Here is a 27,957-nt window from a genome sequence, read left to right on the forward strand (position 1 = left end):
AAATGGGATGGTCCTTCGGATGAGACCGCAAAAACTCTGGTCCTGTGTCACAGCCGGTGTGGCACGATGAAAACCACTCCCTGCTCAAAGGACATAAGCGCCGAGCATATGGCTACATTTTGCTGCCCTTCACTGGCAATGGTGACGTCTCCATATGAGTGAAATATTCTCGAGAGGGACTTTAAACAATATACAATCAATCTTTTCATGCTCTACTTCAAAAAGAACCCAGAACAACATTATTGACCCCTGGTATTGAAGAGGAAATCAAATATGTATAGACAAAATAATTATTTGCAAAATAACTACCATTCTAATTCTTTTCAAATATGGCGTGAAGCATCTTTGGGACAACAAATCATAAATTTCAGGACTCCTGCATCCCTGGGCCACTAAGGATGGGGCAAAAACTGCCAAAAATCTGACCAATTTTAAAAAAACAAATCTTCTTCTCTTCAACTGCATATCTGTAAGAAAATTTAAATACATAGCTATATACAGTATATAGCCTCTACCAAAATTGTAAATTTTATGATCCTTGGGTTAGAAGTTCTGACTCCAGGAGAGGGCTGAACATGGCATTTATGTTTATCAGCTTCTATTACCCAAAAACTCTGCTCACCGTAGCTTGTTTTTGCTGTCATAAAAAATCTGAACAAAAGAATGATTGAGATTGAAAATTTGTCATTTATTACAATACCAAATGACGAAAGAAATCTTCAACATAAGATTTTGGGGGAAATCAGATAATACATTCTACATCAAAGTACCTGCAAAGCTAAATTACTCAAAGTCTGATTTCCCCCATTGATTTTTGTTACTTTTACCTTTAAAACTCTTTTCAAATTTGGTATGAAGCATCTTTAGGACATGAATTGTAGAGAACTCCTGCACCACTGGGACCTTAAGGGCAGGGCAAAAAAAAAACTGCCAAAAATGGACGGAATTTTTTTCTTCATAAATGTGCATAGCACAGTGATGAAGTTTTCCATCCAATTTTCCCTGATACCTGCATAAAGAAAAGAATTATTAGATTCATTTCTTCAATTACTTTTTTAGTCACGTGGATTGTGTGCATGATTGAAATTCTCGAAAAGAGAGTGTGCACAATGAATGATACTTTACAATACTCTGGATCCAGTTGCACAAAGTTTAGTTAGATTTAACTGACAGTTTACTTTTGGAGTTATACAGTTAAATATTAGATACGATGACTAACTTTCATGAATTAGGTCCAGATCATCATCATCTCAGTTGAAATAACTTAAGATTCAATTGCTGGCTAAATGCATGTATTCATGTTTTGCTTTACAAATATTTTATCACCTTTGAAATCATACCTTTGTAGTATTGTCAATGGTCTTATTTACTCATATCAATTCCTTGATATAGTCCAACACCCAAGATATCATGGAGGAAAGCAGGGAGAACGTCAACGCTTCGTGAAGGCAGTAATGGACATGAACTAATAATAAGTTCTGTGCAGTCCAGTGACAAGGGAATTTATATTTGCTCCGGAAGCAACAGTGTAACAAAGGACCCACAAGAAGTGAGATTTACATTAGATGTGCAAGGTAAGCTTACAGTTGAATTTGTTTGTGTGCAACAATCCATGCTTATGTGGAGGTAGACCGGGTAGTAGAGAGGGGGTGTGGAGCCTTGTTTGTTCCCCCTTATGTATTACATGTGTAGGTCAGATCACCAATTATTATTTAAGATTCCTTAACAAACCAGAATTCAAATCTTGACCCCTGTGGTGGGGCCACAGTAGGGATTTTAAACTTGTGTTATCTAAATTTGTGTTAGAAAATCTACTGAGGGGCTCCAAAGGAAGCAAAATTACATTACTAAGCCAAAAAAAATTTAACCAATAATTACTCAGGCACTGCAGCTCCAATTGAAAAGGTACTGCATGGAATTTTGTTTTTCAAAATTTTCATTTATTTATGTAAATGGGTAACTCTTATGTTATAGATTTTTAGGTCACCTGAGTAAACTCCGTCGTGCATTAACAATTGAACATTTTTAACTTCTTGATAACTACCAGTCCAATTCTTTTCAAATTTGGTATGAAGCATCTTTGGGACTAGGGGGACATATAAATTGTAAATTTCAAGTCTCCTGCCTCTGTCCCCCCCCCCCCCCCCCCCCCAGGACCTTAGGGGTGGGGCATAGGGTCAAAAACTGCCAAAATTGTAAATTTCAGGTCTCCAGTTCCCCTGGGGCATTACGGGTGGGGCAAAAACTTCCCAAAATTGACCAATTTTCAAAAATCTTCTCTACAACTGCACATGTTGAAAAAAAAAAACTAAATGCACGAAGGCCTCTACCAAAATTGTAAATTTTATGATTCCCAGGGTAGGGGTTCTAGAACGACCCCAGGGTGGGACCAAACTTACTTTATAATGTTCATTTGTAAAACACTTTTAAGAATAACATGCTCTTTAGTGTTATTAGTCCCCTACCAGTTTATAAAACCAAAGGGAACTATAGCTTTCTTCTCCATCTGTCTGTCCCTCTGTCTGTCAATCTGTCCCATATTGGTTTTCCAGATTTTTTAGCTCACCTGAACCAAAGGCTCAAGTGAGCTTTTCTGATCAAAATTTGTCCGTTGTCTGTTGTTGTTGTAAACTTTTCACATTTTCACCTTCTTCTCCAGAACCACTGAGTAAAGAACAAGGTACGGTTGTATACATAAAAAGGCCCAAAAAATTTCTCTCTATAAAATGTGTCTGGAATTAACCTTAATCAGCGTTTTAAGAAAGTAAAATAAATGCCAGGTATACTATGTCAACAAAATCAGAATGATAGTCCTAAATGGATAGCATTATGACATCATGAATAAGACATTTCCCGCCTTTTTCTCAAAATAACCCTGAAAACTGTCAAATGTCATACACATTATTGCTCAGGAAAAGATGTGCGCATTTGTCGAGCAAAATGAAAATGATATATATTGTGTATTATTTTGAGATGAAAAACATGTTTCAATATGAATTTGCTCGACGCATGCGCTGTATGTTTTCTAAAAGGAAAACCACCTGAATTTGTGGATATTTTCATTGAAAATAGCATTTTTGCAATTTTATGCCAACTTCAAGCTCTCGTCATATGACACAAATCATTTTGCTGATCAAACGGAGTGAATTTTGGGTTTGCTAAACTATTCCTTAATTGAATGCAAGGATTTGAGCTCCAAGTGAAATCATCAATATTTTGGGCCAGATGACTGTAGAAACTGTACCTACTTCTTTCAACCAAACCTGGCCAAAAGCAGCCTTGGGTGAAGGACTTTCAAGTTTGTTCAAATGAAGGGCCATGCCCCCTTCAAAGGGGAGATAATCACAAAAATGCAAAATCAGGGTAGGGCCATTTAAAAATCTTAAGAACCACCAGGCCAGAGGATCTGATATTTACATGAAAGCTTTCTGACATAGTGCAGATTCAAGTTTGTTTAGATCATGGCCCCTCGGGGTAGGTTGGGGTCACAATAGGGGATCAAAGTTTTACATAGAAATATTTTGGGAAAATCTTCAAAAATCTTCCTCTCAAGAACCACTGGGCTAGAAAAGCTGAAATTTTCATGAAAGCTTCCTGACAAATGGAGATTCAAGTTTGGAAAAAAAAAAAAGCAGAATTAACTGGATATGATTCATCTATATACTGGACCCCATGCTTCACTATTTTAATCTGATATGATATGCATATATGTAGGAGTTCCCACCACGAGCGGCAAATAGGTTCTCACTATATTTACTTTCTAAATAATCTTCTCACTGTTTTCTTTTAGGGCTATTCCAGAAATAAATACATGGGGGGGGGGGGGGGGGGGGGGGGGGGTCGGGAGGCACCTTTTGTATATACCAAGCACCCATAAAAAAAAATAAAAAATTACCCCATGACCCATCAAATTGATAAACTCATTTTACAATGACCCATCTAATTAAAAAAAAAACTAACCAGACCCACCACAAAAATATTTTTAAAAATGAAAACGGTACAAATCTCGCGAGGTTTTCGGGACAAACATTCTAGTCGATGACCCGGTAATGCCTGTGCGATATTGTATCACAGTAGTTCTGAAGAAACGATGTCACATCAACAATCAAAGGCATCTATGGCGGGAATGTTGGAAAGATTGGGAGTCCAAACGATGCTATTATCATGAAATGGGTATGGATATGTTTTTCCACGAATCGTTCGTCTTCTAATGGAGCCTGCGCCCGGAGGCCTCTATATCACCATCACACTGACTGATAAATATAACGCATCGGTAACCTCGTATAAATCAACTAAGGTTTGCCTATTTTTATTAGAAAACGGAATACCTATTGGTTTCAAAATATTACCAAAATCGATGCACTGTAAACTGTAATAATCTACAGAACAGAGTTCGCCGCCATCACGTCCAAAGGGACCCTACTAAACGCACCTCTAATTTGAAGAGTGCCGTAATGGAAAGTTATGCGCTGCAAAGAGCGACAACTCTAATAGTTCTATGTTACTTCCGATTTCCGATTTCGAAAGCAGCATTTCGAAAGCAAGTTTTCAATTTTCCCTCCGATGTTTTGTAACCAACACGACAAGAGCGACAATAAAAATATTCTGAAAACTCAACACCCACGTGGCACAAAATAAAACAATAGAAACTACCCACTACCCATAATAAATATTTTTTGAACAGTCCAACCACGGACCAAATAAAATATGAAAAAATACGACCACCCACACAAAAAAATATAATTTCCCACCTGACCCCCCCATTTGATGATTTCTGGAACAGCCCTTACCATATTTACATGCAAATGTCTTTAAGCATGTAATTAATGGAAAGGTAATAACTTTTAAAATCAATGAAAATTGATGAAACCATGAGTGTAATGGATCAGTGGCAACTTGTTGGTTAGCATAAACAGACATCCAATGGTTGAGATACCTATTTAGTGTTTATCTGTTGATGAAAGTCGTCCATGCCATTGCTTGAGACTCTCACAATGGGTGTATGAAACATTAAAACAGATAAGTACCAGATGAGCAACTCATGTAAGAGACTTTACCTATTGAGTAACAGAAAAGTGTTGGGTTAAAAATGAATGTGTGGTCAGTGTCTATATCACCCCTGGTTTACCGGTGTCATGTCTGATCATGACTTTACTCTAACAGACGTTCAAGGAAGCATATCGTAAAAGTAGAGAAAAAGAAGCTGATGAGTTACGAATGCAGGTCAATACACATCTATCATACACATCTATCACACTCTAAGTGGACACATTAGTACAGTGTGTCAATTCTAAATTTTGAACATGCTCAAAACTATCCACTGAATAGGATGGACTTTATCAGACTTTGCTGGACAAGGAACATATTTGTGGAATGACAATCATACAGGGAATGTATATGAATAGAGAGGAAAGGATTGTAGATTTTATTATCTGTTTGGCACTTATTAGTATTCTCTGATGAGATGTGACTTGGGCTTAATTTTTTTGTATTGAACCAAAAATGTCTAATGTTTATCATATTTATATACTTAAAAAAGAGTTGAGTAATTTGATCAGTTGAGAGTGTTGTTTTTTTCATTAGCAAAACCTACATGGAAATTCCAACCAGTTGATAAACGAGTAAGCGTAGGGGAATCGACATCTATTAGCTGCAAAGCAGAGGGAAACCCAATCCCCACAGTGGAATGGTATATCAATGGGAATCCATATAAAGGTAAAGCAATGACTATATGAATAACGATTTAATGAATTTATACAAGCATGCTGCACCTATGTAAAACGAATGATATTTTCATAAGAGCCTTATTTAGCTCCTTATATAATTATGTCTCCCCTTCAAATGAAAGACATAATGTTTTTGTCACTTTATTTAAGGTCTTCCATTGGAATGGAACACCTTTCTATTATTATTTTTGATTTGCGTGAGGGTATTTAGAATACCGTAATTTTGCATTTAATTTGAAATACAGTGTCATGCATATTGTCTTAATTAATTGTCATAATGGATATTTACATTGGGTCTACCTTAACTTAATCTACAATTAACTGACACTATTAATTGGTAGGAATTTACACCTGGGTGATTCTGCTCATGCCGTTATATACACTCAAGGTGTTTATCATGCATATCTCATACAATGCTTTTACATATAACAAATTTATTTCATTCTAAAAACATTTACATGTATAATGTTAAATTTAGAATAAATATGCCTTGAAGTAGCTTGTATTATGTGTATCTGATTGTTGGTAAAGACAATTAAATATGTGAGCAAGTCCAGGAGCTGATGCTAGATTGATATTCAATTAGATTGTTATGAAGAGAATAGCTATGATGATTGTATAAGAACTGTCTATTGGATGGAAAACTGTCCACATCTGAAAGGATTTTGTCTTTATGTTTAAGGAGGTTCTCTACATCGTCATAATGGCTGACTTCCTTTTAAAACATGGATGAAAATATAAATATCAGCAATATCTGTCTATTAATTTAAAAAATTCTCGCCTAGTTGAGTAGCTCAGTAGGTTAACACGTTGACTGTTGAACTGTAGGGGTTTTAAATTTTTCTCAGATTGCTTTCTACTTAAACTGCATTTTTTGACTAAATAAAGTAAATTTGAAAGTTTTCAGTTTCAAAATATTGTACATATATCCTCCACTTTCCATCCATATCAAATTTCTCTGGTGTAGCATACCTTCTTGATATTATTTCTTCTCCAGTAAGATACTATGCTTGCTAGATTTTTATGCAAAAACAATAAACTTTTATACAAATTCTTTAATAAAAACCCTATTTCCTATAAATTTGCTGTATAAATCTCTATATTTGCCCTATAAACTGCAGGAAAAAAATCCTATAGTCGTATGTTTTTTAGACCAAAAGTGGCTTGACACCCTGGGAAATACATTTGACCCCTCCTGACCCCTTATTTGAAGGGCTGGCCCCTAAAACTTGATATCGTCTAATAGGCTTTGTCATTATCTACAACTTTTGTTCTACATAACATTTAACAAAATATATTTCACTTTCAAGATTATTGGGATATAAACCTTAAGGACCAACCCCAGAATTCCCTTAATGGGGTCGCAAGAATAAATCTTAAAGCTTTAAAGCTTTATTTAGAATAACATTCTGAGTAATTATTGTTCTATAATGCTTTACAAAATATTTCTCACCCAAGATAGAAAGCACTAAAGTTTTGTGTGTTATTCCCCTACAAAGAAAGTATTAGAAATTGTGGTGCTTTTTCGAGCCCTATCAAGCTCTGCTGATTTTTGCATTAAAGAAATTTGAATGCAATTAGGCATATCTATAAACTCAACTTTACAATCACTGAAAATTTCAACTTGATATACTAAATAGTTTCTGAGAACGCCCGGGCACAAACTGACCCTCTAAAAATGTCAATATCTTTTATGACATAATTAAAATAAAAAGGCATATTGAGTCCGTGATGATAATGATAAGAAGCAGAGTAAAAACTAGGTGTTTCCAAACTTCATTTTGGGAACAATAATGATGGTTTAACACACACACCCCACACCCCCCAATTTTTTTTCTACACTATAGCTTATTATTGAGAGATATCGTGGCTTTCACTTTTCACAAAAGTTGCCTATGACCAGAATAAACACCCTCATTAAACATACGGACATCCAGTGAACACTTCTGAGTTATTTTTGTGTGATGGTCTCAGGTGACCATAAAAGGTTTTGCATTTGCTTGGCTTATCATTGTGTTAATGTATTTCTATTGTCAGATATTCCTGGGAAACGATACCTGCAAAATGATGTGCTTCGAGTCAGTAACCTAACAAAAAGAGAGTCAGTGGTAGTTCAATGCAATGCAACCAATACTCATGGGTCTCTGTTCTCTGATGTTTACATTAATGTTTTAGGTAAGTGGAATTTGAGCTGCAGATGTAGATTTGAAGAACTTATGTTGTGGTGAATTGCCTAGAGGTATCCTAAGAACTAGAGATGACAAAGTCAAGTATGTCATAGAAATCTTTATTTCCTTTGGCATAGGAAATACGACCAACTTACAATTCCATCTCGACATGGCCATGAAATTAATATTAATATCAATATATCATATTATGATAGATATTGATATTGATTAAGAAAATAAAGCGGGGGGAAAACAAAAGTGAAAATGCTGATGGTTCAGTTGAGAAAAAAATTAATTAATTTAGAAATTATAGGTATAGAAAATAAAACTGTTACCTTGTTTTTTGTTATTTAATACTGTCTACTAAACACTACAGTAAGTAACACCAGTGATTGATCTATTTATTAGCCGAGTTGCAATAAAGTTGAACTCGGCTATTGGTTTGGTGATGCTGGCGGGCAGGCGGGCGGTTGGGTGTCAACAATTGGTTTCCGGATGATAACTCAAAAAGTTTACATTCTAATCAAATGAAACTTTGATATATTGTTGGGTACCAGGTAAGGAAGACCCCTATTGATTTTGGAGAAAATAGGTCAAAGGTCAAGGTCACAGTGACCGAATTTAGAATGCCGCCGGGGTAGTGCTTCATATCCTTTAGATCCCCTACTTTATTATTTTAAAAATTTATACAAGAATTATAATCAAATGTTTGGTTTGGTTTTCTTTCTACGCAATCTGGGGAGGGGGTGGGATCGGGTCTATTTGAATATGGATTTTGGGTAACAAATATGCCTGTTTCAAAGTAGAGGAGAGGCAGTCTAGAACACGCGTCCAAGTCATGCCCTCCCCCCATGATCTGCAAATGAAAATTAGATGGGGTAAAATACATGTACTATGTGAGATTTAAAGCATACAATCATTATTTGATGAGAGCAGCTACAGGATGATAAAGTAAGTTTTGTGATTTTTGCCTATACCGCATTTCCTCCGTTTTATGACATAGGTGATTCGACACGTATCAACCGATCTAATTTCAAATCCAAACATCTAACAATATATAATTTTGATACAAATAAGCAATTAAACTCATGTACATTTCAATTATTTTTGCAAAAAATTCATGCATGCACACCTCATTTGGACTTCATTTTCTCTGATGAGTAAATCGATCGGTAATTAAATTCCGCCATGCATATGCAGAAATCAGTGCTACATAATTCGTAGCCTGCTATCTCTACTTATTATGGTATATCTCTACTTATTATGGTACATAAGGTTACATATATCATAGATGAACCAATGAATTGCATTAAATACAGTGAAACTTCTCTAAACCGGCCGGCTCTCGGACCGATAAAAACGACCAGTTTATAGGGATCGCTGGTTTACCGAGAATTTAGCATTTAGTGACATTTTATCTCAATATTGTCAAAGTAAGTACTGTTCACTTTGATCAGGTGATCTATGATAAATTATCGATAGAGATCAAATTAGTCCGTTTCTACCTGCAGGTAATTATAAATTCTCGCTGAAATCATCTAATTTAAAACTGAATATCTATAACAGGATACTTAAAGAAAACACAGAAGCCTATTATTGGAACTCATCTTACCTATAAACACTCTGTTTACATTCACCGCTTATATCATTAACAAATTAGTTTTGACGTTTTTAAAAAGTACAGCAGTAAATGTAAAATTGTAATTTAAATATTTCTTAGGAATTTTAAGTCTATGGAAACCAAGAAAATTTATTTATTATTTAATAATTATCATAAACAGTCATGGGTTTCTTCTTTATCAACTACCGCTTATATCCATGTGATAGTATAGTGCAACAATATGGCATTTGATACTTATTCATTCAATATGTTCCTGTTTTTTACACTTTGTACAGAATTTGGAAGGGTCCCTTGGATTAGTCAAGTGTCACTTAATACCCATGGTAGCACAGGTAAACAATAGAAAAAAGGGAGGCCACTTGTGTTTTTCACACCTGGTCAGTCAATTTGCACACCTGGCCGGTTTTGATCGCCCTCTGGCCAAAATTTTCTAGTCTTGTTAAACAAATGTACTTTAAAATGTGGCCGATGTCCGGTTTTCAGGGGTGGCCGGTTTTGTAAGACTTTCTTTGTAAGGAAATGTTAAGATTTCTGCCAGGACTTTGAAAATCGGCCGATATTCAGGGAGAACCGGTTTTCTGAGGGGCCAGTTTGGAGAAGTTTCACTGTAATTCACAAGACGCAGACAGTATATACATGTACCGGTAGAGGTATATACGTGAACGGTACCACATGTACCTATGTGCCGACAAAATGTTTAGTCCTCGGGTAAATATATTTTTCAATTATTTTTATTATTTACGAAATCTCGGAATTTAATAAAAAATATTTATCTTTACTCTGGCATGATAAAAATTTTGCAGAATTTTTTAGCCCCAAGTTTATTGTCGCTCAATTTGGCTATACGTACTTTTAAAATTGTGCAGAGATTCTGTTCGACATGTTGCGACTCCGTCTTTCATTTCTGTTTGAATCTATTTTGAACAGAATACACAGGTCTAGAAATATATCATAACATGCAGTACCACGACATCTGTCAAACTCTGTCTGCTGACAACGTAAACATGGCGGCGAAAATCACACGCTTACGTCGTTACCTCTTATTTGTTAAAAACATGTCATAACGGCATTCATACAAAATTATTTAATCAAAATAAGGCTCCAACTGTTATGATTTATGCTTTTGTATTTCGAAAATATGACTTTAGTCAAAGTCTTAATCAATATATGTCACGGCAATCATGACCTAAGTACGTTAGTTCGAGTTGCACAGTGACTTCAAAAACGTCACAATCATATCCCCTTAAAGTCAGCATTTCGCAAATTTGTGTTTCATACCAATTGTTAGGCTGTTGTTTTCACACTGATTTTGACTATGGATTACTCTGTTTACCTGATCAAGATATAGGGCTCACAGCGGATGTGACCAGTCAACAGGGAATACTTACTCCTCCTTGGCATCTGGTCCCACCTCTGGTTTGTCCAGGGGTCCGTGTTTGCCCTACTCTTAATTTTGTATTCTTTATAGGAATTATGAACTTGATCACTGTTTGTTATCTTCACCTGTCCATTTTCCAAGCCTGTTCTCAGATTCAAACATAACTCATATTTGCAGATATCAACACTTGAAGTGTAGTGTAATTTCTTGTTATTCTCAAGTAACCTTTAAGGCCCCTGGGCCTCTTGTTCTTCAGTAGTGCTTGTGTAGATATCTGAAGTATTCCATCATTTATTACAGCATTACCTCCAGAGATAACAAATTGGACAAAGTTACTGAAAGTTGCTACAGGAAATGATGCAGTATTAACATGTTCACATAATGGATATCCAACACCTACTCTGACGTGGATAAGGGAACCCCAAGTACTGAATGGAAACAGATACAGTCGTACAGAAAATTCAATAACTATTCATGTTAGTAAATATATTGTAATAAGAGGTTTCTTCAGTACTGTTAAGGAGGTATGCTACACCAGAGAAATTTGATGTAGATGAAAAGTGTAGGATATGTACAAAAATATTTTGAATTTGAAAATTTTCAAATTTACTTTATTTTGTCAAAAAATACAGTTTTAGTAGAAGGTAATCTGAAAAAAAATTAAAACCCCTGCTGGACTCGAACCTGCGACCTACAATTCAGCAGTCGGTATTCTAACTTACTGAGCTACTCGGCTAGGTATTTAAATGGAAAAGGAAAAGTCAAATATTGCTGATATCGATTTTGTCATCCATGTTTTTAAAGGAAGTCAGCCATTATGACGATGTAGAGTACTACCTTAAAAGTAGCTTTGAAAAATGTATGAATATGTAATTTGCAGGTATTTGAGCCAAAAAACAGTTCTGAATTTAATTTGATGTAAAGGTTTCAGCAGTTTAACTCATTCCAAAAGTTTCAGCATTTGATGGACCAGATAGAAATTTATATAGCCATGATTTACAGTGGGGGGATTTTGGATGTTCAGAGGTTTATTGCTATTACTGGTAGACAGTGTGTCCTTAAATTGGATCAATGCAAGTTCGCCAAATTCAAGAAACTACAATTGAACTTCGGTATCTCGAATATCGATATCTCAAATATCATGGATATGTCAAAGTGAGTTGGAAGTTCCAACTACATTTTATTTATATGTCTTAACATGAATATTTCGAACCCTTGGATGTCTTAGAAGTTTTTTCTCTGCCTCATCAAGTTCAAGATAGCGAGGTTTGACTGTAATAAGTTTAGTGCTAGCTCACTTACTTTTCCCAATACACTGAATCTACCTCTCTAATGCCTATGTTTAAAAATAATTGCATCTGAAGATGAAAAAATCACTTTCTAAGACCATTTAAATGGTTAATAATTAAGTATGGGGAAAGAAAGATAATTCGGATTTTAAAGATGTTTTCAGAAATGAGTGGACTCTAAATCTCAAACTTGTACACTTTATTATTTTAATATTTTACATGAATAAATGATATCTTTAATATATTACAAATCATTTAAAACAATTAAATCATAGCAATAATTACTTTCAATCAATTTTACTGGGTTTGCTGAAAATTGCCAATATGTAAATTGAAAACTAAATGGAGGATAATACACAGTTAACAATCTGAATGCGCAATGTTTAAAGTTGGATTTGCAAAGTGGTAATTTCATTTATTGTATCTTCATATTTACACTAGTATGATTTACACTTGCAACAAACCCATGCCTTATTGACTTCATAATAACACTAGAAATAGCTGGGAAAGTCTTTGCCCTATCTGCCGAATCAACTAATCTAGGAATTTTTTGCAGAAAATAGATAAAAATAAGCCTTTCACCCTATACTCCACAGTGATTTTATTTCCAAAAATTATGGTAATCAAGATGAATTTTGCCAAGGATAAGTGTAAAAAAAATTGTCCAGGTTAACATGCATCTCTTCTGATTGCTCACATTTTCTTTATATATCTTAACCTCAATATTTCGAACCCTTGGATGTCTTAGAAGTTTTTTCTCCCCCTCATCAAGTTCAAGATAGCGAGGTTTGACTGTAATAAGTTTAGTGCTAGCTCACTTACCTTTCCCAATACACTGACAAAGGCTCAATTGAGCTTTTCTGATCAAAATTTGTCTGTTGTCTGTCGTCGGCATAAACTTTTCACATTTTCATCTTCTTCTCAAGAACCACTGGGCAAATTTCAACCAAACTTGGCACAAAGCATCCTTAGATAAAGGGCTTTCAAGTTTATTCAAATGAAGGGCCATGCTCCCTTCAAAGGAGAGATAATCACCAAAATGCAAAAATAGGGTGGGGTCATTTAAAAATCTTCTCAAGAACCATTGGGCAAGAGGAACTGAAATTTACATGGAAGGTTCCTGACATAGTGGAGATTCAAGGTCATTGAAATCATGACCCCTTGGGGTAGGATGGGGCCACAATAGGGGAACAAAATTATAGATGTGAATATATAAAGAATTTTTAAAAAAAATCTTGTTCTTGAGAACCACTGGGCTAGAAGAGTGGAGATTTACCTGAAAGCTTCCTGATATAGATTAGATTCAAATATGTTCAGATCATGACCCACAGGGGTAGGATGGGGGTAGGGCAGGGCCACAACAGGGGATCAAATTTTACATGCTTGAAATCTTTGAAATAAAGAACCACCAGGCCATATGAGTAGATATTTAAGTGAAAGCTTCCTAATTTAGAGTAGATTCAAATTTGTTCAGAACATGACCTCCGAGGGTAGGGTGGGGCCACATAAGTGGGTCAAAGTTTTACATGCTGAAATATAGGAAAATCTTCTTCTCCAGAACCACTGAGCCAATTTCAATCAAACTTAAAACAAATCATCCTTAGGTGGAGGGAATTCAAGTTCGTTCAAATGAAGGGACATGCCCCCTTCAAAGGGGAGATAATCACAAAAATGCAAAAATAGGTTTGGGTCATTTACAAATCTTCTTCTTGGGAACCACTGGGCCAGAAGAGCTAAAATTTACATGAAAGGTTCCTGACAAAGTGGAGAATCAAGTCTGTAAAAATCATGACCCCTGGAGTTAGGAAGGGGCCACAATAGGGGATCAAAGTTTTACATGCGAATGTATAGGAACCAAACTTGGCACAAAGCATCCTTAAGTTAGATGAAATTTGTTAAGAGAAAGGCCATATCTGTCTACAAGGGCATAATGATAATTGATGAATTTGTCATCAAGTTTAATAGTTAAGTTTGAAAATTGGTGAATTTTTAGTTGTTACCTTTGAAAAGTTTTTTTTTTGAACCAAGCTGCTTGTATAATGATAGTTTTGTTCAAGCTTGTTTATTGCTAGGAAGTGCTGCTCAGGTGAGTGATGTGGCCCGTAGGCCTCTAGTTTAAAAAGTGTCTGGTTTTCAGGGTTGGCCGGTATTGTAAATGTTTTTGCCATGACTTTTAAAATTGACTGATATTTAGGGAAGACCAGTTCTCTAAAGGGCCATTTTGGAGAAGTTTCACTGTATTACAATTATTGTGATTTCCATTGTTATTCTATGAAATGTCTGTTGTGATGTAATGTCTTCCTAAATCTGATACTAAGTGTGCTATGGAGGGGTCCGTGTTTGCCCAACACTCTATTTTGTATTCCTTATAGGAGTTAAGAGATTGATCACTGTTCATTATCTTCACCTTTCATGGATCCATAGTGACTTTAAAGACATTTGTTTGACTGTGTAGAGTACATGTACAGGTGACTTTTGATGGCTCCAACTTCGATCTCTCAAAGTGAAATCATGGTCCCAGTTTTTTTCTCTATACGAATAAGCAAATTTACTATCGATCTCTTGAACGTTCGATCACTCGAAGTGAAGTTGGGTCCCGTAAACCATATTTCATTGTTTTTCACTCTCGATCTCTCAAAGTGATGGTAACCTATACACATGGTTACCCAATCGTTTAATCATTTCTGCTTGGAGATTGTTGAATGTCGGAGGCTAGTGGTAATTATGTGTTAACATAGGTGATACATCACTTGTGCCTCTTTGTGGAGGTGGCCACATGAGTATATATTTATTACAAATCACATTTTCCTCTATGAACCAACCAATTTCAGCGCACGACACAATCCTTTCACATTGACTAAGAACGGATTATGAACTAGCTTAAAGCACGCGACTGAGAGAGCGTACTATGATTTGAAAAAAATACATGTGTTACAAAGATCTCACAAGTCACACCTTTGGATTAAGATTGTAAACTTACGTGGATTATCATCCACGTCTTGCGGTCTCTTACCTCCAAAATACAGTGCACCTTGCAATGTTGATAAAAGGCAGGGCGAGACGAAGTGTGACGTCCTGTCTATGTGTTGACGTACGTCACAATACAACTGTGACAGAGGCTAGGAGTTCGTTTTATGCAACAAAATAGAAGCAATGTAAACAAATGGTGTTTTAGTAAATGAATATTAATATAAGAAATGAACATCACTTTTGAGCTGTTCATGGTCAATATGAATGGATTTGGATTTGAGACAAATTCTCTGAATCACTAGCGCGATTCACAGAATTTGCCTCAAATCCAAATCCGTTCATACTGACCATGAACAGCTTAAAAGTGATGTTCATTTTTTAAATAATTGGTTAATTGGTCAGTTTTCACCCTACACTGGGGCCTTGTGTTGATTAAAATGTAATCTGACTATGAATAAAATCTATAATGTTTTTGACTGGACAACGAGAGAGTAAGTTTGAGACAATAATTTAGAGACAATGATTTGAGATCGAGAGACTGTTAAATTTTTTGAGTTTGTTCTTTGTATAGAGTTACTCTAAAATATCCTTTTTAGCCGAGTTGCAACGAAGTTGTTCTCTGTGTAGTTAGGCCTAGCGACAGTAAACCTTTATCAAAAATTAGTTTTGTACGCTTACATGTATCTTAGCATGAAAAAAGAACAAAGAAATACATAAACTTTAAAATATTTTTATTAATGCAAAATAAGGTTCTTTATTTTGAAATCAAATATATTACCTGACAAATATGAATGAAAAACATGTCAAAACGACCCAGACATCAACTAGATGTATACCAAACGACTCATGACCTTGCTGGCAAATATTTCTGGTTACTGTAAAATCTTAACCATATGGTCGGACTTTCAATTTCCGAATTTCGAACTCTCGATCTGTCAAAGTTTTATCAAGGTCCCTTGAACTTTGAATAATCGGGAGTCACCTATACATGATTGCTGCTGTCTGATAGTGATTCTGTAACACAAGGATTTACAGAAAGTTCTTTCTGCATGGTATTTATCTTCTTTTTTTCTTACTAAATTTCAGAAAGTGAATAAAAATGATGAAGGAAATATCACTTGTATTTCTAAAAATACAGAAGGTGAAATGGGAAAAAGTAGTATGCTTATCGTAAGAGGTAAGTTAATTTACTTTTTATTATGTGAACAGGAGTTTTGGTGTAGTATGCATATTCAGTGTGATATATTTAACTCCCAAGCATTTACATCTAAGTGTATAGCATGCCACTTGGGTATGAAAATGAAAAATACTGGCAATTAAAAAATGGAAACATTTTCAATACTAGTCATAATTATGTCTCCCCTTCAAAGGAGGGACATGTTTTTGTCAATTTTCTTACTATTATCATGTCCCCGAACACATATTGTCAGGGACATATTGTATTTGCTCCATTTCTTGTGTCCCCGAACACATAGTGTCGGGGATATATTGATTTTGCTCTTCATTTTAGTGCTGAACTTGTCTGCACAATTTTATGAAGATCCAATTTAAATTTTGTGGACTGATAGGGGGTCATGTGGAGGGGTGTAATCAGTTTTCAAAATGGCTGCTAATTAATTCAAAATTGTTGCCAACAAATGTCAAAAAAATCAAAGTTGTCGGATTTCAACCAAGTTTTATTTCTAGAGTAATTTCATGACCTGAAGTCCATTTTCAACATCAAAATATATTTGGTGCCACCATTTTCAAAATGGCCACCATATACAGAAATATTAGAGTGTTAAAATCTCTATGACATTTGGGTTCTGGGGTCAATTGAGGGTCCACAGTTAATTTCTAGCATCAGTATTTCTTTCCATTCAATTTTTAAATGTTTCAAAATGACTTCCAAAAATCAAGTTTGTCGGATTTCAACCAATTTTAGTTTCTAGTATGAATTGAGGATCCCAAGTCTATATCTGGCATCAAAAATTTGACCTGGGTCCATTTCCGCATTGGGGAGGTGTTCAGCGACATTTGTGTTGACATCCCAACAGTTATAGCTCGTTCTTATTATTATCACTCAAACCAAATTTTGTCTGGGCTGTAACTTGAGAACTCTTTGACATCAGAACTTCAATCTTGAAACATTGAGAGATGACATTAAGGCAAGATGCTCTGTACCAAAATTTTTGACCTTGTCCCATTTCTTCATTCAAGGTCAAGTTAAGAAAAATGCAACCCATATTGATGAAACGATAGTTGCCAACAATTGATTGTCGATTGTTTTTGGCTCTTTGATTCCGATTATTTATTTTATTTTTCATAATCAATTGTTGCCTGTGTTTAATATTGCTGATACTATATGTAAACTAAATGCATAGTTAATAGGAAAAGCAGAAAGGGATATACCAAAAGTGAGAATTTCACAACCCTAGAAATTTGACTCTTGGACGGGTCTGAAATAGTCTTGCAGTGTTAATATAGCATAATTATGTTATATATTATTTACTGTCTTTGATCGTTGTAGGCACTTTTGGGGACATTTGTGTTTTACGAATACACCTTGTATTATAGTGCTGCTAATTAATGATTTAGTTTAGATATGAAGAACAGGTAAATCATTATAGATTTCTTAGCCCTGGGGTTCAGGTGATACTTCTAACTAATACTCAGGTGACCGGGGTGTTGAAAAAAAATCTTCTTAAGACTTGTCATATTCAAGTTTGTTCAATCCATGAGCCCCAATGCCAGTGTAGGACTGCAACAGGAGTTCAAAGTTTTACACAGGAAAATTCTTTATAAATCTTTGTAAGAACAGCAAATGTACAGCTGTCTAATTAATATGCAAACAAATGAATATTCAAGTTTGTACACACCATGGAATCTGGGGCCACATTAGGGGTTCAGTTACATAAGAATATTTAGGTGACATCTGGGGCCACATTAGGGGTTTGATTACATAAGAATATTTAGGTGACATCTGGGGCCACATTAGGGGTTTGATTACACAAGAATATTTAGGTGAATTCTGGGGTTACATTAGGGGTTCGATTACATAAAGAATATCTAGGTGAATTCTGGGGCCACATTAGGGGTTCGATAACATAAGAATATTTAGGTGAATTCTGGGGCCACATTAGGGGTTCGGTTACATAAGAATTCTTTGAAAAGCTTCTTATAAGTGACAAGAGCACAATATGCAAGTTTCCTTTTCAGTCTATTGTAAATTTTTATTCAAGTTTGTTCACAGCCTGGGACCAACCAAGGTGGGGCCATGGTAGAGATTCAACAGTTAAATAGGGATACACATTTAAAGGGAAAATCTTTGAAGAAATAGATCTGTCAAGAATATGGAAGTTTCCTCACTAGAGTATAGAATAGATTTGTCTCCTATAACTCCACTTCCACGGTAGGCCCACAATAGGTTTTCAAACTTTACATTAAAATATAGAAAATGTTCTCATGATAATCAAATATGGCAGTATCCTTGTGTGCTGAAAAATATACATACATGTATTCAGTTTTCATTAAACCATGATTCCTGGTGGGCAATGATTTTGTTAGGGAAAATCACAATAAACAAGTTAAATAATCAAAAAAGAAATTCAATGTTCCACTCATTATAGTACAAAATCTGGTCCAAGCAGTCTTGATTTTCTTTTGTATTTTTATAAAGACAAAACCAGTATAACAGATTTGAATGGAGTACCAGAAGTTGATGCAGGCAGAGATGTCATATTTACTTGTGTTGCTAAGACGGATCCAAAGGAAACCATTAAATACCTCTGGAAGAAGAGGGGAACACTCATTAAAGACTTTGCAGATCATCATATTAGCTGTGAAAACAACTGTGCAGTACTAAGAATTAAAGAAGCGGGAGGCAAGCACTCAGGAAACTACACATGCTTAGCCAGCAATGGCATTGATGAAGATCAAAGAACCATTGAATTAAAGGTTAAAGGTAAGTGATTTATGTATAATTAGGGTTTAAAGTAGTACATGTATGTAGAGATCTACAAGATGCTTCTTTATAAATCTTTAGAAGCTTTAGGGTTCAGTGAAAAGGATATGTAGGCATCCTGATGTGGTCTAAAACTGAGTTTGTTCACACCTCCACCCTCAGTGTCGTTGTTGTAAACTTTCCACATTTTCATCTGCTTCTCCAGAATCACTGGGTCAATTTCAACAACTTGGCACAAAGCATCCTTGGATGAAGGGCTTTCAAGTTTGTTCAAATGAAGGGCCATGCCCCCTTCAAAGGGGAGATAATCACAAAAATGCAAAATTAGAGTAGGGTCATTTAAAAATATTCTTCTCAAGAACCACTGAGCCAGAAGAGCTGAGATTTACATAAAAGCTTCCTGACATAGTGCAGATTCAAGTTTGTTCAAATCATGGCCTCTGGGGGTAGGATGGGGCCACAATAGGGGATCAAAAATTTACATAGAAATATATAGGGACAATCTTTAAAAATCTTCTTCTCAAGAAATGAGTGGGCCAAAGAAGTTGAAATTTACATGAAAGCTTCCTGACAGTGCAGATTCATGTTTGTAAAAATCATGGCCTCCAGGGGTAGGTTGGGGCCACACTAGGGACTAAGGTTATACATGCAAATATATATGGAAAGTCTTCAGATATGGGCCAAGGTGACTCAGGTGAGCAATGGGCCTCTTGTTAAAGTTTTTAACTTTCCCCTAATTACATGCTTTTTTGTAAAGAAGGGTTTTCAGGTCTTGTTTTTATATGCCCGTCTTAAGACGGGACGTATTATGGTATGGCGTTCATGTCCGTCTGTCTGTCCGTCCGTCTGTTAGCTTTTCGTGTCCGACCCGTAACTTAAATACTACAAGGCCTAGAATCATCAAACTTTGTCTGTAGATACATCTTGGGTAGAAGGTGTGTCGCGACATTAAAACCAGGTCACTGTGACTTTTCATTAAGAAGATATGGCCATATATGGCAAAAACTTATCTGGCTCATAACTTGAAAACTATTAGACCTAGAGTCACCAAAATTGGTCAACTAATGCATCTTAGGTAGAAGGTGTGTCGCATTCTACTTTAAGGTCACTGTGACATTTAATTAAGGTGATATAAAAAAAAAATGTTTTAATGGGTACAATCTATACTGTTAACAATATGTGACGGGCGTATCATGTGCCGTGGCGGTGCACTTTATTAAGTGACTAGCATAACATTTTGTGATAAGAAAATTGTCCCTAATTACTTATTAATTATGGAAAGAATTGTTTTGAAACAAGAATACCATTGTTTTCATGAACATTCTGTTTACTCTTGAAAAAGAGCACAATAAATCTTCCTTTGTTGCAGTGAAATAATTAGTGTCACATGTCATAATCATCCTTTAAAATTATTTTAATTAAGGTTAATTGATAATTGAAACCACTCATTTAACAAACCAATTTATACCCAGGTTGTTTCATAGCTACATGTATAATTAGCTATGTTTTCATAACAATGGCTATCTCACATGCAAGGTCCATGCAGTGATGGTTTGATCAGGAGTGATCGACTGCATGTGTAAAACAATTAGCACTTCAATGTATCAAAAGTGAATTTAAAGAATTACCTGTAACAGGACTAAAGATTGAGAGTTTCAAAGGATCAGGTGAACTTTAGGGTAAATTTGCTTAATTTAGGAGATTAAAAATTTAGGACCAGAAAGTTACTTCAAGAAATTGGAAGTTGAAACCATAAAGATAAAAAAGAATTTCTTTTTAATTTGATTAACAACTGACAGTTTTCAATTTATGAAAATTTTGATTTTAGTATTCTAAATTGGGGCAAATGGCCATAGAATTGTTTGTTTCAGATTTTTTTTTCTACATTATTTAAAATTTACCAGAACTAAGAAATATATTTGGTGCTGATGTTGCAGCTTTCAAACAGTGGAAACAGCATTGCCATTCTTTTTTGTTTGTTAAGTTTAGAATATGGTGACAATTTGAAATAAATTTGTTCTACCAAAAGTTGCAATGACTGCTAAGTAGGGCTTACTAGTACATGTAGCATTTTTACTACATGTATTAATTTGTCAGTCAAACTGTTTTGCACACTTTTCATAGCAATCTCCAATATTTTTATGGACAATTACATTTAAAGGTATATGTGCTGTATTAAACAGTATTTTGTTCAATGTTAAAAAGCAGACCATATAATTTGTCAATATTATAAACTATGAAAAATGATGATTTAACAATTTTGACAAACCATACATGGGTATTAAATGAGTACTCAATGTAAGGGGAAAATGTTGATTTTCTTATGCATATTTATAAAGGAATGATGTTTTGGTGGATGTGAGCAAACACGTGAGAAAAATGTTATTAGAAACATCATGGGAGATGAGGATTTCATTTACAGTATGTAGATGTACTGAATAAAATTTAACCCCCCTTCCATTGCTCAGTGATTCTCTCTACCCTGTCTTCCGTCTGACTGTCTTTTATCGCTGAACTTGTCCCGCCAACAACCTGCTAGCCGTCTATGCTTGCACGTCACTATGTAATTGTTTACTTTCGAAATTCTGCATACAACATCACGTTATCATGAATATTTTGAAATGGGGCGTTCCCTATCTGACTTGAAGAATAGTTACATGGATGGCTTGATTACTTTTTAATCAGATTGAGTTAAATTGCATAATTTGCATAAAGTGTGTTTAATGTATGTTGATCCTGACTTACAATGTACTTGCTTATTATCAAACCCATCTCTGTATTGGGTGCCTGCTATATTTAATATCACTGGACAGTTAAATATCTGTGTGTATCAATATATAGAGGCCTCATAATACACATAATGTTCCAGACAACTACACAATATTTCATTTGAGCTACTGAACTTTTGAAGTACTTTAGCTCCTGGGTTAGTGTCTGAAAATTCTAAATGTGCATTTCTGCACTCTGTCTTTCTTTTTCTTTCTCTCCAACACTTAGAACTAATCATTTGGGGAATTTTCAACTCAAATGTGTTTGATTCTTTTAAACAATATGAGAATAGATTTATATACAGATATGTATTTCCTGTTACAGCTGCTCCCAATCCACCTGTTGATGTCAAGATCACCAGTTGTGGAGACTGGAAGCTGGGATTGACGTGGACGGCTGGATTTAACAATTTCCTTCCTATCATTGACTATACAGTTGAATACAGCACCTCTTTTAAACCTAAGGAATGGGTATACCTGAGCAAGACGACAAATAATAATACTTTCATTAGTGGTATATCTCTTTCTGCATGGGTAGAATACACATTCAGGATAAAGGCTATGAACTCTAAGGGATTTAGTGTGCCATCTGAACCAACCAATATATGTAAAACAGACCCAAAGAAACCATCCAGACATCCAGAGGGTGTAAAGATCAAGAATTCTCAGGAGGGTTATCTGTCCATTGAGTGGGAGGTAATTATCTTCACCTGTAATTAGGGCCTGACATATGTTGGGTGCCCTTTAGTAATCATTGTCTGTCTGTTCTTCAGTACTTTCTATGGCACACAATAACTTTAAATTCACCTGAAAAAATGTTCATAGAATTTAAAGGTAATGTTTGGATTACAAAGAGGAAGACCCCATTTCATTTTCAGATTTATTGGTTTCATGGAACTTAGAATTTTTTTATATGAAAATGTTTATTGGGGGGGGGGGGGGGGGTGTCTAACTTGTCAGTTTTCTAGTTTACATATGTATTTGTAGGGCCAGATTAAATTAGCATATCCCCCCCTCCCCTCCATACCAAAAGTGGATGCAAAACATCATGTTTATGATGTCATAATTCTGTTTCATTTTTATCAGATTTAGTTACATTTGGATTGTTGCACAAATTGTGTGTAGATTTTGATGGCAAACAGATTCCTTATCCTATATTGTTCTTCACTGAAGTAAAGTTTATAGGTCACGCAAGCTGTTCTGATCACATTTTGTCCTCCGGCCAGCAGTCTGTCTGTCCATCCATCTGTCTGTAAACTTTTCACATTGTAATCTTCTTCTCCATAACCACTTGGCCAATTTCAAACAAATTTTGCACAAATCTTCCTAAAGGGGATTCAAGTTTGTTCAAATGGAAGGCCATGCCCCCTTGAAATGGGAGATAATCAAGAAAAGGCAAAAAATAGATGGAGTCATTTAAAAATCTTTTCGAGAACCACCGAGTCTGAAAAGTTGATATTTACATGAAAGCTTCCTGATATAGAGTACATTAAATTTTTAGGTCACTTGAGTAAACTCAGGTGACCTATTGCAATTGGTCTGCGTCCGTCGTGGTGCGTTAACAATTGAACATTTTCAACTTCTTCTACCATTCTTATTCTTTTTGAATTTGGTATGAAGCATCTTTGGGACATGTATTTATAATTCATGTCCCATGCATTATAAATTGCAGGACTCCTGCATCCCTGGGGTCTTACGGGGCGCGGCAAAAACTGCCAAAAATTGGCCAATTTTCAAAAATCTTCTTCTCTACAATGTGTAATAAAACCTACATGTAAATGCAATATGATATAGAACAGGAAGGCTTCTACCAAAATTGATTTCATGATCCCTGGGGTAGAGGTTCTGACTCCAGGACAGGGCCAATCTTGGTATATGTATATAGTGTCAGTGTAATTGTGCAAAACATGTAAATGGCATCTGCTTTAATGTTATTAATACTTAATTGAAACTAAATGGATATTTAGAAGGAGTGGGTAGTCCTTTGCCTAAATTGTAAATTTAATGATCCTAGGGGTAAGGGTTTGGTTTCATGGTTGAGCCAAAATTTTCATACAGATTATTGTCTTTATCATTTGAAGGACTTCTTTAAGTTTACTGATACAGTTTAAAAACCAAATGCATATTTAGGAAAAGCAGAAAAAGATGTACAAAAAAATGGTGAATTTTGCAACCCTAGGGTTTTGACTTTAGGGTTGGTACAAATTAGTGATATTGTTTAATGTTAATACATGTATTATATTATGTAAAGCCTTTCGATCATCAGTATATGCTTTTTTGAGGGCATTGAGATTTTAACAACACATCTTGTTTTATACTGTGTTATATTGAAAATATTAGGTAAATAAGAGACATAATATCGTTGTATGTAGAATTGATTTCAGCCAATGAAATTCAAAAATTTTTATCAGAGGCAGGATAATTTAAAGTAGGATATTGTCCACTCAATATCTTGAGAACCCTTTGCTTGACAGACATCAAACTTGGTACACTGGTACATCCTACGGAGTAGATGACCCCAGGGCTCAACATTAACTTTTTTCCCTATTTGTCCATTCGGACAAGGGACAAAGATATTTACTTGTCCGAACTTCAACTTCACTTGTCCGAAACATTTTCAAAAAAGGATCTAATATTGTCAACTTCAAAACTGTAATTAAATTTACTTAATATATAGTCTATTTTTATACCTGCTTGATTGATTTTTTTATCTTATTCTTTTGATAAAAACAATAAACGCATAAAACAAAATTTTATCTAGACTTCCTATCTTGAATCAATGACTTCGTAAGATCCATGGATGATTGAAAGTAGTATGCAATAAGTGAACACCAATCCCGATTGAGTTTGACTCAGCTAGTTTACATAGCGATTGATATCGGGAGGGATCAAAGTTCATTTTCCATGCATTACACATGTACTTCCGACTCTCAACCACCGATAAACTTTTCACAAATTTGTTTGGAGACTTCTTTACATAAGAAAAGCACTTGTCCAATCGGACAAGTGCCCATCAATATTCACTTGTCCAAAATGTTTTTCCACTGGTACCGGACAAGCGGACAAACGTTAATGTTGACCCCTGGACCCCTATTGATTTTGTGGTTACTTGGTCAAAGGTCAAGGGTCAAACTGGACATAGGAATATACTGTCTGTTCAATATCTTGAAAACCCTTTGCTTGACAGACATCAAACTTGGTACACTGGTACATCCTACGGAGTAGATGACCCCTATTGATTTTGAGGTTACTTGGTCAAAGGTCAAGGGTCAAACTGGACATAGGAATATACTGTCTGTTCAATATCTTGAGAACCCTTTGCTTGACAGACATCAAACTTGGTAAACTGATACATCTTAAGGAATAGATGACCCCTATTGATTTTGATATCACATGGTCAAAGGTCAAGGTTCAATCCACTCTGGATATAGGAAGATGTCTGCTCAATATCGTGAGAACCTTTTGCTTCACAGGCATCAAACTTGTTACACTGGTGCATCCTAAAGAGTAGATGACCCCTATTGATTTTTAGGTCACATGGTCAAGGGTCAAACTGGACATAGGAATATACTGTCTGTTCAATATCTTGAGAACCCTTTGCTTGACAGACATCAAACTTGGTACACTGGTACGTCATAAGGAGTAGATCACCCCTATAAAATTTGGGTTCACATGGTCAAAGGTCAAGCGTTAAACTGGAATATATTGTCTCTTATATTTTATGAATCATTTGCTTGATTGACACCAAACTTGGTACACTGGTACAGCATAATGAGTAGATGGTCAATTCACTCTGGACATAGAAAGATAATTGTCTTCTCAATATTTTGAATTGGTTTGGCACTACTATCAATTAAATAATGCATGTGTATAACCCTTTTCAATTTTGCACCATGGGGGGCATATATGTTTTACAAACATTTCTTGTTTATTTTAAGTATCAGTCAAATGAATAATAGTACTGAGACTATATTAGATGTAACAAAATCATGCAGTTAGAATTACATAATTTATGAAATGTTAATCTTTTAAATTTTTCTTTTAAGGCAATGGATCACATGGAACACAATGGAGATAACTTTGAATACCAGATATTTGTGAGAAAGCTGAACACAACTGATAGCAAATCATATATTGTTAGTGGAGACAAAAATTCTAAATTAATTAAAACAAATGACACATATCAGCAGTATGGAGTGAAAGTTGCCGCTCGGAATTCAAAAGGGACACCTTTAAAAGAGCCTGAGGAAGTCATTGGGTTCTCGGGAATGGGGGGTAAGTGACTGTATGATTAATCAATCAGGTGACCAAAAGGAATTAGTACCCTTCAGTTAATAATATGACAGAAGTATCGTACCCTCGACCAATTTAACAATGAGTGTACAGGAAAATATTGGAGGGTTATGTTTGACCTACTTCACTGTGTGTTGCATTCAGTACTAAACCATACTTTAGTATTCAAATACTTATATGCACAGAAACATTTCAGGGATTTTTTAAACCTTTGATTTCAAAGTTCAGGGCCATTCGCATTTTGAAAAACTGTCATATTTGGATGAAATTTAGAAAACACTTATTAAGCAGACTTCAATTTCCTGTTTATGGTGGTAAAGAAATATCCATGACCAAGGCATTGTTTTACCAAAGGAAATTAGCATCGGCCTCCAGTTTAAATGGTGGCTGAAGATGAGAAAATTTTTCCTTATCTGAATCATCAGAATTTAAATCATCAACATTTTGAATTCTTTCATTTTCTTTATCATTCTAAGAAATCAAAGTAAAACTTGGGAATTTGTTTCCATTGCAAGACTTTTGTCACTGGCATGACCGTGCTTTTTTGAACCCAGTCTCTTGTGGATTTTCCACCTGGTTACTTGTCAGGTTGGTCAGGAGACAAGGATTCCTATCTTTAGTTTTAAAATTACAAGCTTTGTAATTAGAGTTAGAGTTTTACTATCCTCTAATATCTTATGGTATTTGGTATCTTTATGATGATACTAAGTATTTTTAGTCAAGCAACAATTTTTGTAACACTGACAGATTTATAGAATATTGATTCCGAGCTTAATTGTAATAAAGCTACAAAGTATCTTGAGTCCTTAGAAAAAAACAAACAGCTTTTGATTTGCGATTTTTAGCTCACCTGAGCCTCTTGTTAGATTTTCTGATCAAAATTTGTCTGTTGTCTGTCGGCGGCGGCAGCATAAACTTTTCACATTTACATCTTCTTCTCCAGAACCACTGGGACACTTTCAATAAAACTTGGAACAAATCATCCTTGGGTGAAGGAAATTCAAGTTTGTTGAGATGGAGGGCCTTGTTCCCTTTAAATGGGAGATAATCACAAAAATGCAAAATTAGAGTGGGGTCATTTAAAAATCTTCTTTTCAAGAACCATTGTGCCAGAAAAGCTGATATTTACTTGAAAGCTTCCTGACATAGTGCAGATTTAAGTTTGTTCAAATCATGGAACCCGGGGGTTGGATGGTTCCACAATAGGGGATCAAAGTTTTACATACAAATATATAGGGAAAATCTTTAAAAATCTTCTCAAAAACTACTGGGCCAGGAAAGTGGAAATTTACATGAAAGCTTCCTAACATAGTGCAGATTCAAGTTTGTTCAAATCATGGAACCCGGGGGTTGGATGGGTCCACAATAGGGGATCAAAGTTTTACATACAAATATATAGGGAAAATCTTTAAAAATCTTCTCAAAAACTACTGGGCCAGGAAAGTGGAAATTTACATGAAAGCTTCCTAACATAGTGCAGATTCAAGTTTGTTCAAATCATGGCCCCCGGGGGCAGGTTGGGGCCAAAAGGGGGGATCAAAGGTTTACATAGAAATATAGGGAAAATCTTTAAAAATCTTCTTCTCAAAAACTACTGGGCCAAGAAAGTGGAAATTTACTCGACAGTTTCCTACCATAGTGCAGATTGAAGTTTGTTAAAATCGTGGCCCCCAAGGATAGGATGGGGCCACAATAGGGGATCAAAGTATATACACATATAGGAAAAATCTTTTAAAATCTTCTTCTCAAGAACCACTGAGCCAGAAAAACTGAGATTTACATGAAAGCTTCCTGACATAAA

At 35.3% G+C, this 27,957-nt stretch overlaps 1 protein-coding gene across 2 annotated transcripts in view; it reads left to right on the forward strand.

Annotated features, from left to right (window-relative positions):
- Positions 1–27,957, forward strand: part of LOC125653308 (neuroglian-like) — a 135,278-nt gene that overhangs the window by 40,392 nt on the left and 66,929 nt on the right. For both annotated transcript variants that reach the window (XM_048882717.2, XM_048882718.2), the window contains exons 8-15: positions 1,393–1,574; positions 5,584–5,715; positions 7,764–7,901; positions 11,194–11,369; positions 16,239–16,329; positions 18,811–19,095; positions 22,189–22,559; positions 25,910–26,138. In XM_048882717.2, coding sequence (XP_048738674.2) covers positions 1,393–1,574; positions 5,584–5,715; positions 7,764–7,901; positions 11,194–11,369; positions 16,239–16,329; positions 18,811–19,095; positions 22,189–22,559; positions 25,910–26,138 — 1,604 coding nt within the window. The remainder of the gene's footprint in view (positions 1–1,392; positions 1,575–5,583; positions 5,716–7,763; positions 7,902–11,193; positions 11,370–16,238; positions 16,330–18,810; positions 19,096–22,188; positions 22,560–25,909; positions 26,139–27,957) is intronic.

The sequence above is a fragment of the Ostrea edulis genome, chromosome 7 (genome assembly GCF_947568905.1).
Source record: "Ostrea edulis chromosome 7, xbOstEdul1.1, whole genome shotgun sequence".
Lineage (NCBI taxonomy): Eukaryota > Metazoa > Mollusca > Bivalvia > Ostreida > Ostreidae > Ostrea > Ostrea edulis.